The 15,000-nt window shown below is 46.5% G+C and overlaps 1 protein-coding gene across 1 annotated transcript in view; it reads right to left on the bottom strand.

Moving 5' to 3' along the window:
- Positions 1-15,000, bottom strand: part of LOC115180283 (USP6 N-terminal-like protein) — an 87,605-nt gene that overhangs the window by 55,775 nt on the left and 16,830 nt on the right. The window contains exon 2 of the mRNA XM_029742252.1: positions 5,648-5,748. Within this exon, the coding sequence (XP_029598112.1) occupies positions 5,648-5,651 (4 nt within the window). The 5' untranslated portion in view covers positions 5,652-5,748. The remainder of the gene's footprint in view (positions 1-5,647; positions 5,749-15,000) is intronic.

The following is a 15,000-nucleotide window of genomic DNA, read 5'->3' on the forward strand; positions in this document are numbered from 1 at the left end:
TGTTCCCCTCAACGACACACACCACAGCCCTAGGAGAACAGCCATCATACCATCATCATCATCATCATCGACAGAGAAAAGCAGAGCGAGGCAAAGAGAAAGAGAGAGAGAAACAGGAAGCCAGGTCAGTCTAGTGGGAGACTTGGTTCCATTGTGAAAACAGAACTGAGATTACAGCTCTACAGGAGGAAGTGAGATCAGAGGATATGGGAGAGGACATAAACACTACTGTGCTAAAGCACAAAACATAACACTAGTTGAATACTGCACTGCAGCAATGGACAAGCGATACAGCAACACTGCTACCTCTATACCGTCGCAGCTACAACCCACAGCAGCCTGTTGCTCAGCTTATAGACGGGTTGGTTGTTTAGCAACAAAACCAACGCAAAACAGACGGGGTTGGCCTAGAACGTTGACAACCTGTAAACTATATTTCATCTCCAATGTTTATTGAAAACATGAATACATTCGCACAACGAGCACTTGTCTCTGGAATACATCGTTACAGTTGTTGGTTAGCCAGCTAGCGAAACGTAGCCATAATAACACTGACATCAGTCAAAATACCTCAAGACATGGTATCATGATTCCCCACATGGCGGCAGCTTGTCATTGTTGCTCGCCAACTGGCCATCCAGAATCACAACACACCGCCTTCCGCCCCACTGAAGCATGGCGCTGTTGTCATGCCGACCCATCTATAGCTACTACAAACTGTCCTGCCTGTTAGAGGTGACACCGTCAACGTGAGATAAATCGTTTACATGTTGTAGAAATAAGCTAAATAATGTACTAACACCTATGTGGACTCTCCCACACTCAAAACGTCTCAACTTGTTCAGGACACAGCCCACGTGGGGCAGTGTGTGATGGGTTAACTAGTCCAGCCTGTACCACACAAATGAGCTTTGTCCCTCAGACAAATACTTCTCTCTCTAGTAATTATCCCTGTGACATTGTGCCCTACACCAAGAGACAGAGGGATGTTAGCAGGCCTGGCCCTACACCAAGAGACAGAGGGATGTTAACAGGCCTGGCCCTACACCAAGAGACAGAGGGATGTTAGCAGGCCTGGCCCTACACCAAGAGACAGAGGGATGTTAACAGGCCTGGCCCTACACCAAGAGACAGAGGGATGTTAGCAGGCCTGGCCCTACACCAAGAGACAGAGGGATGTTAACAGGCCTGGCCCTACACCAAGAGACAGAGGGATGTTAGCAGGCCTGGCCCTACACCAAGAGACAGAGGGATGTTAACAGGCCTGGCCCTACACCAAGAGACAGAGGGATGTTAGCAGGCCTGGCCCTACACCAAGAGACAGAGGGATGTTAACAGGCCTGGCCCTACACCAAGAAACAGAGGGATGTTAACAGGCCTGGCCCTACACCAAGAGACAGAGGGATGTTAACAGGCCTGGCCCTACACCAAGAGACAGAGGGATGTTAGCAGGCCTGGCCCTACACCAAGAGACAGAGGGATGTTAACAGGCCTGGCCCTACACCAAGAAACAGAGGGATGTTAACAGGCCTGGCCCTACACCAAGAGACAGAGGGATGTTAACAGGCCTGGCCCTACACCAAGAGACAGAGGCCTGGCCCTACACCAAGAGACAGAGGGATGTTAACAGGCCTGGCCCTACACCAAGAGACAGAGGGATGTTAAACAGGCCTGGCCCTACACCAAGAGACAGAGGGATGTTAAACAGGCCTGGCCCTACACCAAGAGACAGAGGGATGTTAGCAGGCCTGGCCCTACACCAAGAGATAGAACCAGGGGTTGGAGACTTCTGCTTTATCAGTGCCGAGACAGAGAGAGGGGGGGGGGGGGGGCAGAGACAGACAGAGAGAAGGCAGGTGATATCTAGACATCTGGTAACATACATCAGTCCCCCTTTCATCTCTACCTGCCTGGTCAGTAGGGAGGGGGGGTGGAGAGAATACTCTGGTTCCTTTCATACCTACACTACTGAAAGACCTCTGCACTAACCTAAGGGCCTGTGTGGAAGCATTCACAGTCCAGCCATTTCAAGGCCAAGACAGAGCTACTCTTCACTGGGAGAACGCGTGTTTCACATTAAAACAGAAAGCAGGTTTTTATTTTTTACCAACACATCGTGTATCTGTCAAAACTGTGTGTGTTGCAGAGACAACTCCTGTCCTCTCTCTGTCCTCTCTCTGTCCTCTCTCTGTCCTCTCTCTGTCCTCTCCACTCTTCCTTTCCAAATGCACAGGAAATGACTCCATCCAGAACAAGTCATCCTCCATCGACCGCCGCTCATTAACAGACTCATTAAGAGAGAGCAAACCCCCCCCTCTCATCTCCCCATCCTACAGGCTAACGGGCGGGCGGAGGCTAATTAGGGTAATTAGCTAGGGATATCAACCAGAGGGCACAATCACTGACTGAATTTACCAGAGGCACAGATAAATAATAACAAGGGATTAAACAAAGCACATTGGGGTCCCAGAGTACAATACGTGACCGTACCATCAGCTTCCTGTGGGGTTTCAACAGGGTGATATGTTAGGGGTATGTTAGGGGTATGTTAGGGGTTTGGGTTGTTAGTGGTTGTTGTTTTGGTGCAGCCTGACTGACTCTGTAGCTGTGCTATTTGTGTTCTGACTGAAGTAAGGGATCAAAGCTGGAAAGGCCTTGCAGCATTTATCAGAGCAGGAAAAGTGGGGACTTGGTGATAGGCTACGCAGGGCCTGAGCACAGAACAGAGAGACACACACACACACACTTTCCTGATACACTATTGACATACACACTCTGGAACTTTGATATGGCTGTAGAATATACACTGCTCAAAAAAATAAAGGGAACACTTAAACAACACAATGTAACTCCAAGTCAATCACACTTCTGTGAAATCAAACTGTCCACTTAGGAAGCAACACTGATTGACAATAAATTTCACATGCTGTTGTGCAAATGGAATAGACAACAGGTGGAAATTATAGGCAATTAGCAAGACACCCCCAATAAAGGAGTGGTTCTGCAGGTGGGGACCACAGACCACTTCTCAGTTCTTATGCTTCCTGGCTGATGTTTTGGTCACTTTTGAATGCTGGCGGTGCTTTCACTCTAGTGGTAGCATGAGACGGAGTCTACAACCCACACAAGTGGCTCAGGTAGTGCAGCTCATCCAGAATGGCACATCAATGCGAGCTGTACATGGATTTCCATTGATTATTTTTGTGTGATTTTGTTGTCAGCACATTCAACTATGTAAAGAAAAAAGTATTTAATAAGATTATTTCTTTCATTCAGATCTAGGATGTGTTGTTTAAGTGTTCCCTTTATTTTTTGAGCAGTATATTATGTAAAACAATAAAGAAAAATGTGTATATTTTCTATAATCATGTTTATATTTTTTAATAGTGAAATGTAAGAAATGTGTTATTGAAATCAAAGTACTATTCATATCACAGAGCAAGCGGCAAAGCATCATATGGCACCAACTTTTACTTTGTAACACCTACAGATGAAACACTAAGGAGTCTTAAAGGAGACCTGGGTAACTTCAATTCTGCTTTAATAAACTAATGTCAACAATCCTTCCTCCAAAAGACACACCCACACACACACACACTTACAGCCGCTGCTCTGTGAAATGTCATAATTATTATTTGTTTTTAAATCAGTCTTTTTTTGGGGCTACTTTGGTGAGGAATCACCAGGTGTGGTCCAAGAGTGGTTTCCCACCCAATCCTCTCCTAACCCCCGACAGCCTCTCCTAACCCCCGACAGCCTCTCCTAACCCCCGACAGCCTCTCCTAACCCCCGACAGCCTCTCCTAACCCCCGACAGCCTCTCCTATCCCCCGACAGCCTCTCCTATCCCCCGACAGCCTCTCCTATCCCCCGACAGCCTCTCCTATCCCCCGACAGCCTCTCCTATCCCCCGACAGCCTCTCCTATCCCCCGACAGCCTCTCCTATCCCCCGACAGCCTCTCCTATCCCCCGACAGCCTCTCCTATCCCCCGACAGCCTCTCCTATCCCCCGACAGCCTCTCCTAACCCCGACAGCCTCTCCTAACCCCGACAGCCTCTCCTATCCCCCAACAGCCTCTCCTATCCCCCACAGCCTCTCCTATCCCCGACAGCCTCTCCTATCCCCCGACAGCCTCTCCTATCCCCCGACAGCCTCTCCTATCCCCCGACAGCCTCTCCTATCCCCCGACAGCCTCTCCTATCCCCCGACAGCCTCTCCTATCCCCCGACAGCCTCTCCTATCCCCCGACAGCCTCTCCTATCCCCCGACAGCCTCTCCTAACCCCGACAGCCTCTCCTAACCCTAACAGCCCAGTCCTGCAGGGTGAGAGCACAGAGCAGCGGTCCTAAGCTATAAACACCTGCTTAGCATCACGTTCCTGGCAGGTGTCTCTAGCCTGTTACTATCAATTACATTTTCATCCATCACTCAAAATCAGACACCTTGTGGACCATAAGCACAGACCACGTGCACCCTGTCCCACGTGCACCCTGTCCCACGTGCACCCTGTCCCACGTGCACCCTGTCCCACGTGCTTCCCCTGCATGTTTATGAGCGTCGGAGCGTGCAGAGGAAAAGGCAGTAGTCGAGTTCAAGTTCTCATCACTCCCCTCCACAGCATCTTGCTAATCCAATCACCTTACAGTAAACACCTCACATGCACAGGGTTGCCCCGGTAACCTACTAGCAACCCTTCAGCATCAGCCAGAGACCTGGCCTACTCAGAGCACTGCAGATAGAAATACACTGTATGGAACGGACATGTCTATTATAGTAGAACGTGGATATACTGGGCAATCAGGCCAGCTCTATGCAATACATTCTATCTGAAATGCTCTTAAATATTTTTGCTTTGTTGAATCTGGAATTTGACTTGATAAAGAGCCATGGGAAAAGTCCCCTTTTAAAGAAGATATCCAGATAACAGCCAGATAACGTTGGACAAACAAAGCTTTAGTCCTGAGTGGACGCACCTTTTCATTCCTAACTTAATTCACACTCAGCAAAACAGACACACCCGAAGCTCTTAATTAGTGCCCATGCATTCTGAGCCAAGACACACTCCAAGTGCAATAACTTAACACAGAACTGAACAGAAGCTCAGACACGCTGTGATTCACAGCTCACTTTTCCATAGAATGCAGCATGTCCCTTCAGACACTGTCAGATTCAACACCATGGACAAAGATGGCCCAGGCACACACACACACACACACAAAATGGAGTGTGCATCCCGCTACCATCATGCATTGCGGGGCTGATTGATGGGTGATTGCCGTGGCGAGGACGCGGCTCTCTCTCCTCTCTGCCATATGGTTCAGCCACAGGCAGCAGGAAGGAGGAGGTGCAGACTGAGCCCATTTAACACCTCTCCACATGATGCATCCATAGGCCACATGTAGTGGAGCGCTGTGGACCACAGCTCAGAGCTACTTCTCTTTTCTCCAGCTTCTCTCCGTCTGGATGGTACATCAAATAGCTACCACCGATAAAAATGACTTTTCCCACTAGTGAACAGAACAGTGCTGAACCGTGCTCACCAGCACAGTACGGTTCTGGCCGGCAAGATGGTGGGAGAAGGGTAGTGACCTATGATAGCCCTGGCTGTGTTGTTGAGGGGCATGGTGAAGGGTTATAGGTACTTACTCATAGTGGAGGCCGGGGCCAGGGAACAGGGCAGGACCCAGGCGGGGTTTTGGACAGGTGCGGTCGTTCTCCACAGGTGCCCTCCTAGAGGCACTCATGACCTGCAGAGGAGGAGAGGAGTCATTCAGATGATCGGAGACTAAAACCAAACCAAGTAGGTGCTCAAACACATTTGATGTTTCAGGGACAAATGAGTCATGTTTCTAAGCGGCGACACACTGTCAAGAAGACAAATCTTTAGAACGTTCAGAAATATCATGAGGTCTTTCATATGAGGAGTCACATTAGGCCTGCGTCACTGACTCCATGATGGGTACAATCTATCCTGTCCACCTCACTGCCATACAGCCCTGGAGTGACGTGCTCCATGACACACACACACACACACACACACACGAAGAGGATTAGAGACGACAGTGGGCATGCTCATTAGTGTCATCATTGAGCTAGTAAGACAGGGTGCGGTGAGAGTGACCAGGCCTGTGTGTGTGTGTGTGTGTGTGTGTACCCACCCATAAGGCCCAGTCACCAGCCCACCAAAGTAAATAATCATAATCTGATGACAGTGGTGTTGCTCTGTGGTGGGGTAATAACAGATCATTGGACAGCGCTGCAGATGCAAGCCATGCAGTGAGAGGGAGGGGTAAATTAACTGGTTCATGACACAACAGGGCAGAAGCCACAGAGGATCTGATTCTTCCTAGAGACCTCTGCTATTGGTCGAGCACAGGTCAGAAAAACACTTAGATGGAATCCCCGTTAGGGGAGACAACTCCACTGTTCGCCCCCAGCGCCTTAGTTATCGTTTTGTTGATGAAACAGAGGAGAATTCAGTAGCGTGGTAAAATAAATTGCAATGCATATTCTGCTGTCCTAATGTGTGTGGGGAACTGTTTGTTGTTTGCAGTAATTTCCCCAAACAGACATTGCAGTTTCACCAATTAAGGATTCCAGCTTTAATTAACAGAAGACAAACAAGCACTGAACTAGTTTCATGTGTCAATCCAAAAATGCCAATACTTACAACTGTGTTCATGAATCCAAGTTGTAAACATTAGGGGTATACACAGTGTACAAAACATTAAGAACACCTTCCTAATATGGACTCGAAAGTAGTCAAAATCAGTAGAATTGGTCTCATGAAAGTTGCCCATCCCTGGTCCATGTCATGGAAAGAGCAGGTGTTCATAATGTTTTGTACACTCTGTATATGAATGACATTTGCTTTGTGCATCTAATTATACAATGAAATATTTCTTTGTACATGTAATTGTGATAAGATACTGATGTGATTTTTAATTGTTTCTTATTTTTTTAGAACCCATGGGGATGGTGTTGAAAATTAGCAGTAGCTAAAAATATTACAGCAATGCATTGGACGATTACTTAATGTGTTTCTACTGATCACTGTCCAAATATTTATTTATTTATTTAACACACACACACACACACACACACACACACACACACACACACTTGAAATCGGAAGTTTACATACACTTAGGTTGGAGTCATTAAAACTTGTTTTTCAACCACTCCACAAATTTCTTGTTAACAAACTACAGTTTGGGCAAGTCGGTTAGGACATCTACTTTGTGCATGACAACAAGTAATTGTTCCAACAATTGTTTACAGTCAGATTATTTAACTTATAATTCACTGTATCACAATTCCAGTGGGTCAGAAGTTTACTTACAATAAGTTGACTGTGCCTTTAAACAGCTTGGAAAATTCCAGAAAATGATGTCATGGCTTTAGAAGCTTCTGATAGGCTAATTGACATCATTTGAGTCAATTGGAGGTGTACCTGTGGATGAATTTCAAGGCCTACCTTCAAACTCAGTGCCTATTTGCTTGACATCATGGGAAAATAAAATAATTCAGCCAAGACCTCAGAATTTTTTTTTGTAGACCTCTACAAGTCTGGTTCATCCTTGGGAGCAATTACCAAACACCTGAATGTACCACGTTCATCTGTACAAACAATAGTACGCAAGTATAAACACCATGGGACCACGCAGCCGTCATACCGCTCAGGAAGGAGACGCGTTCTGTCTCCTAGAGATGAACGTACTTTGGTGCGAAAAGTGCAAATCAATCCCAGAACAGCAGCAAAGGACCTTGTGAAGATGCTGCAGGAAACGGGTACAAAAGTATCTATATCCACAGTAAAATGAGTCCTATATCGACATAACCTGAAAGGCTGCTCAGCAAGGAAGAAGCCACTGCTCCAAAACCGCCATAAAAAAGCCAGACTACGGTTTGCAAGTGGACATCGGGACAAAGATTGTACTTTTTGGAGAAATATCCTCTGGTCTGATGAAACAAAATTCGAACCGTTTGGCCATAATGACCATCATTATATTTGGAGGAAAAAGGGGGATGCTTGCAAGCCGAAGAACACCATCCCAACCGTGAAGCACGGGGGTGGCAGCATCATGTTGTGGGGGTGCTTTGCTGCAGGAGGGCTGTTGCACGTCATGTGGAAGGAAAGTTATGTGGATATATTGAAGCAACATCTCAAGACATCAGTCAGGAAGTTTAAGCTTGGTCACAAATGGGTCTTCCAAATGGACAATGACCCCAAGCATACTTCCCAAGTTGTGGCAAAATGGCTTAAGGACAACAAAGTCAAGGTATTGGAGTGGCCATCACAAAGCCCTGACCTCAATCCTATAGAAAATATGTTGGCAGAACTGAAAAAGTGTGTGCAAGCAAGGAGGACTACAAACCGGATTCAGTTACACCAGCTCTGTCAGAAGGAATGGGACAAAATTCACCCAACTTACTGTGGGAAGCTTGTGGAAGGCTTCCCAAAACATTTGACCCAAGTTAAACAATTTAAAAGCAATGCTACCAAATACTAATTGAGTGCATGTAAACTTCTGACTCACTGGGAATGTGATGAAAGGTATAAAAGCTGAAATAAATCATTCTCTCTAGTATTCTAGTATTATTCTAACATTTCACATTCTTCAAATAAAGTGGTAATCCTAACTGACCTAAGACAGGGAATAATTTCTACTAGGATTAAATGTCAGGAATTGTGAAAAACTGAGTTTAAATGTATTTGGCTAAGGTGTATGTAAACTTCCGACTTCAAATGTGTGTACACACACACACACACACACACACACACACACACACACACACACACACACACAAATCAAATGTATTTATATAGCCCTTCGTACATCAGCTTAAATCTCAAAGTGCTGTACAGAAACCCAGCCTAAAACCCCAAACAGCAAGCAATGCATGTGAAAGAAGCACGGTGGCTGGGAAAAACTCCCTAGGAAAAACTCCTGAGAAAGGCCAAAAACCTAGGAAGAAACCTAGAGAGGAACCAGGCTATGAGGGGTGGCCAGTCCTCTTCTGGCTGTGCCGGGTGGATATTATAACAGAACATGGTCAAGATGTTAAAATGTTTGTAAATGACCAGCATGGTCAAATAATAATAATCATAGTAATTGTCGAGGGTGCAACAAGCACGTCCGGTGAACAGGTCAGGGTTCCGTAGCCGCAGGCAGAACAGTTGAAACTGGAGCAGCAGCATGGCCAGGTGGACTGGGGACAGCAAGGAGTCATCATGCCAGGTAGTCCTGGCATGACGACACACACACAACCGGTCAAAAGTTTGGACACACCTACTCATTCAAGGGTCTTTCTTTATTTTTACTATTTTCTACATTGTATAATAGTAGTGAAGACATCAAAACTATGAAATAACATGCCAAGAGTGTGCAGCTGTCATCAAGGCAAAGGGCGGCTACTTCGAAGAATTTTAAATAAAATACATTTTTGATTTGTTTAACACTTTCTTGGTTACTACAGTCGTGGCCAAAGGTTTTGAGATTGACACAAATATTAATTTTCACAAAGTCTGCTGCCTCAGTTTGTATGATGGCAATTTGCATATACTCCAGAATGTGATGAAGAGTGATCAGATTAATTGCAAAGTCCCTCTTTGCCATGGAAATGAACTGAATCCCCCAAAAAACATTTCCACTGCATTTCAGCCCTGCCACAAAAGGACCAGCTGACATGATGTCAGTGACTCTCTCCTTAACACAGGTGTGAGTGTTGACGAGGACAAGGCTGGAGATCACTCTGTCATGCTGATTGAGTTTGAATAACAGACTGGAAGCTTCAAAAGGAGGGTATTGCTTGGAATCATTGTTCTTCCTCTGTCAACCATGGCTACCTGCAAGGAAACACGTACCGCCATCATTGCTTTGCACAAAAAAGGCTTCACAGGCAAGAATATTGCTGCCAGTAAGATTGCACCTAAATCAACCATTTATTGGCTCATCAAGAACTTCAAGGAGAGTGGTTCAATTGTTGTGAAGAAGGCTTCAGGGCGCCCAAGAAAGTCCAGCAAGCGCCAGGACCGTCTCCTAAAGTTGATTCAGCTGCAGAATCGGGGCACCACCAGTACAGAGCTTGCTCAGGAATGGCAGCAGGCAGGCAGGTGAGTGCATCTGCACGCACAGTGAGGCCAAGACTTTTGGAGGATGGCCTGGTGTCAAGAAGGGCAGCAAAGAAGCCACTTCTCTCCAGGAAAAACATCAGGGACAGACTGATATTCTGCAAAAGGTACAGGGATTGGACTGCTGAGGACTGGGGTAAAGTCATTTTCTCTGATGAATCCCCTTTCCGATTGTTTGGAGCATCCGGAAAAAAAGCTTGTCCAGAGAAGACAAGGTGAGCGCTACCATCAGTCTTGTGTCATGCCAACAGTAAAGCTTCCTGAGACCATTCATGTGTGGGGTTGCTTCTCAGCCAAGGGAGTGGGCTCACTCACAATTTTCCCTAAGAACACAGCCATGGATAAAGAATGGTACCAACACATCCTCCGAGAGCAACTTCTCCCAACCATCAAGGAACAGTTTGGTGACGAACAATGCCTTTTCCAGCATGATGGAGCACCTTGCCATAAGGCAAAAGTGATAACTAAGTGGCTCGGGGAACAAAACATCGATATTTTGGGTCCATGGCCAGGAAACTCCCCAGACCTTAATCCCATTGAGATCTTGTGGTCAATCCTCAAGAGGCGGGTGGACAAACAAAAACCCACAAATTCTGACAAACTCCAAGCATTGATTATGCAAGAATGGGATGCCATCAGTCAGGATGTGGCCCAGAAGTTAATTGACAGCATGCCAGGGAGGATTGCAGAGGTCTTGAAAAAGAAGGGTCAACACTACAAATATTGACTCTTTGCATCAACTTCATGTAATTGTCAATAAGAGCCTTTGACACTTATGAAATGCTTGAAATTATACTTCAGTATACCATAGTAACATCTGACAAAAATATCTAAAGACACTGAAGCAGCAGACTTTGTGGAAATTAATATTTGTGCCATTCTCAAAACTTTTGGCCATGACTGTACATGATTCCATGTGTCATTTCATAGTGTTGATGTCTTCACTATTATTCTACAATGTAGAAAATAGTAAAAATAAAGAAAAACCGTGAATGAGTATCTGTGTCCAAACTTTTGACTGGTACTGTATTTATCCTCAAGAGGGTGTTAAACGAAGAGAGACAGAGACATCCCTACAGTAGTGGTGTACATGAGACTACAGGTGGATTCCAATCCTCTATCCTGGATGACTCATATCTACTGTAGCTAGATCTAGTCAGCCAGACATGTTGCATACACCTGTTGTGGTTCAGTCAGCAAAGACCTGACTAAGGAAAACAATGGGTTAATAGATTGGGCTCAGGCCTGAGTGTGTGGGCTGAGAGTCTTAGCTTTAAGGCGGTGAACTGGGATAAGGGAAACCAGACCATATGTTCACCTCTGCTCTGACCCAGGTCTACAGCCAGCTAATCAACAGCAGCATTACTGAGCAGCCAGAGGAAAGACAGCCAATCAACGGTAATGTTACAGGAAGATTGAGGCGACAGAGGGAACTCAAAGCCCTATTAAATAGGCCCAACTCTGTATTATGGGGTTAGTAGTATCTCTCCAAAGCTGAGAAGGTCAGGCATAAAGGAACCTTGGCCCAAGGCAGAGTGAGGGAGGTGGGCTCGGGGCAGGGTGGACTCGGGGCAGGGTGGACTCGGGGCAGGGTGGACTGATCAGTGGATGGACCTCTCTTCCTTCTCCAAGGACTGAGAGGTACCCTGGCAGAAATGAGAGCATCAGGTACTGCCAAAGCAGCATCCATGTGTACATGCAACGGAGGCTGCCAAACACGCACGCACGCACACACTCACCTACTCACACACTCCCACTCACCAACAGTGGGGGAAAAAAGTATTTGATCCCCTGCTGATTTTGTACATTTGCTCACTGACAAAGAAATGATCAGTCTATAATTTTAATGGTAGGTTTATTTGAACAGTGAGACACAGAATAACAACAAAAATATCCAGAAAAACACATGTCAAAAATGTTATAAATTGATTTGCATTTTAATGAGGGAAATAAGTATTTGATCCCCTCTCAATCAGAAAGATATCTGGCTCCCAGGTGTCTTTTATACAGGTAACGAGCTGAGATTAGGAGCACACTCTTAAAGGGAGTGCTCCTAACCGCAACTTGTTACCTGTAAAAAAGACACCTGTCCACAGAAGCAATCAATCAGATTCCAAACTCTCCACCATGGCCAAGACCAAAGAGCTCTCCAAGGATGTCAGGGACAAGATTGTAGTCCTACACAAGGCTGGAATGGGCTACAAGACCATCGCCAAACAGCATGGTGAGAAGGTGACAACATTTGACGCAATTTTTCACAAATGAAAGAAATACAATAGAACTGTCAATCTCCCTCGGCCTGGGGCTCCATGCAAGATCTCACCTCGTGGAGTTGCAATGATCATGAGAACGGTGAGGAATCAGCCCAGAACTACACGGGAGGATCTTGTCAATGATCTCAAGGCAGCTGGGACCCTAGTCACCAAGAAAACAATTGGTAACACACTACGCCGTGAAGAACTGAAATCCTGCAGCGCCCGCAAGGTCCCCCTGCTCAAGAAAGCACATATACATGCCTGTCTGAAGTCTGCCAATGAACATCTGAATGATTCAGAGGACAACTGGTGAAAGTGTTGTGGTCAGATGAGACCAAAATGGAGCTCTTTGACATCAACTCAACTCGCCATGTTTGGAGGAGGAGGAATGCTGCCTATGACCCCAAGAACACCATCCCCACCGTCAAACATGGAGGTGGAAACATTTTGCTTTGGGGGTGTTTTTCTGCTAAGGGGACATGACAACTTCACCGCATCAAAGGGACGATGGACGGGGCCATGTACCGTCAAATCTTGGGTGAGAACCTCCTTCCCACAGCCAGGGCATTGAAAATGGGTCGTGGATGGGTATTCCAGCATGACAATGACCCAAAACACACGGCCAAGGCAACAAAGGAGTGGCTCAAGAAGAAGCACATTAAGGTCCTGGAGTGGCCAAGCCAGTCTCCAGACCTTAATCCCATAGAAAATCTGTGGAGGGAGCTGAAGGTTCGAGTTGCCAAACGTCAGCCTCGAAACCTTAATGACTTGGAGAAGATCTGCAAAGAGGAGTGGGACAAAATCCCTCCTGAGATGTGTGTAGACCTGGTGGCCAACTACAAGAAACGTCTGACCTCTGTGATTGCCAACAAGGGTTTTGCCACCAAGTACTAAGTCATGTTTTGCAGAGGGGTCAAATACTTATTTCCCTCATTAAAATGCAAATCATTTTATAACATTTTTGACATGTGTTTTTCTGGATTTCTGTTGTTGTTATTCTGTCTCTCACTGTTCAAATAAACCCACCATTAAAATTATAGACTGATACTTTCTTTGTCAATGGGCAAACGTACAAAATCAGCAGGGGATCAAATACTTTTTTCCCTCACTGTTCTCACTCACTCACCTACTCCCACACTCACCTACTCACTCACCTACTCCCACGGCTCACCTACTCCCACGGCTCACCTACTCCCACGGCTCACCTACTCCCACGGCTCACCTACTCACTCATGCCCGCACACCTAATCTCTCTCATACACACACCCCCCTACTCTCTCACACACACACACCCCTACTCTCTCACACAGACACCTACTCTCTCACACAGACACCTACTCTCTCACACAGACACCTACTCTCTCACACAGACACCTACTCTCTCACACAGACACCTACTCTCTCACACAGACACCTACTCTCTCTCACAGACACCTACTCTCTCTCACACACAAACCCTACACACACACACCTACTCTCACACACACACACACACACACACACAACCTACACACACACCTACTCTCTCACACAGACACCTACTCTCTCACAGACACCTACTCTCTCACAGACACCTACTCTCTCACAGACACCTACTCTCTCTCACAGACACCTACTCTCTCTCACAGACACCTACTCTCTCACACACACACCCTACACACACACCTACTCTCACACACACACACACACACCTACTCTCTCACACAGACACCTACTCTCTCTCACACAGATACCTACTCTCTCTCACACACCTACTCACACAAACACACACCTACTCACACAAACACACACCTACTCTCTCACACTCACACCTACCTACCTAATCACACACACACACACCTACCTACTCACACACCTACCTACTCACACACCTACCTACTCACTCACACACCTACTCTCACTCACACACCTACTCTCACTCACACACACCTACTCTCACTCACACACACACACACACCTACTCTCACTCACACACACACCTACTCTCACTCACACACACCTACTCTCTCGCTCTCACACACACCTACTCTCTCTCTCACACACACGCACGCACACCTACTCTCTCTCACACACACCTACTCTCTCTCTCACACACACACACCTACTCTCACACACACACCTACTCTCACACACACACACTCTCACACACCCTCTCTCTCACACACACCTACTCTCTCACACACACACACACACACACACACCTACTCTCTCACACACACACACACACCTACTCTCTCACACACACCCATTCTCTCACACACACCTACACACACACACACACACTCTCTCACACACACACCTACTCTCACTCACACACACACACCTACTCTCTTTCTCTCACACACACGCACACCTACTCTCTCTCTCACACACACCTACTCTCTCACACACACACACACACACACCTACTCTCACACACCCTCTCTCTCTCACACACACCCATTCTCTCACACACACCCATTCTCTCACACACACCTACTCTCACACACAAACACACACACCTACTCTCTCACACACACTCTCTAACACACACACACCTACTCTCTCACACACACACACTCTCACACACCTACTCTCTCACACACACACACACCTACTCTCTCACACAC

Source organism: Salmo trutta, chromosome 40, assembly GCF_901001165.1.
Source record: "Salmo trutta chromosome 40, fSalTru1.1, whole genome shotgun sequence".
Classification (NCBI taxonomy): Eukaryota; Metazoa; Chordata; class Actinopteri; order Salmoniformes; family Salmonidae; genus Salmo; species Salmo trutta.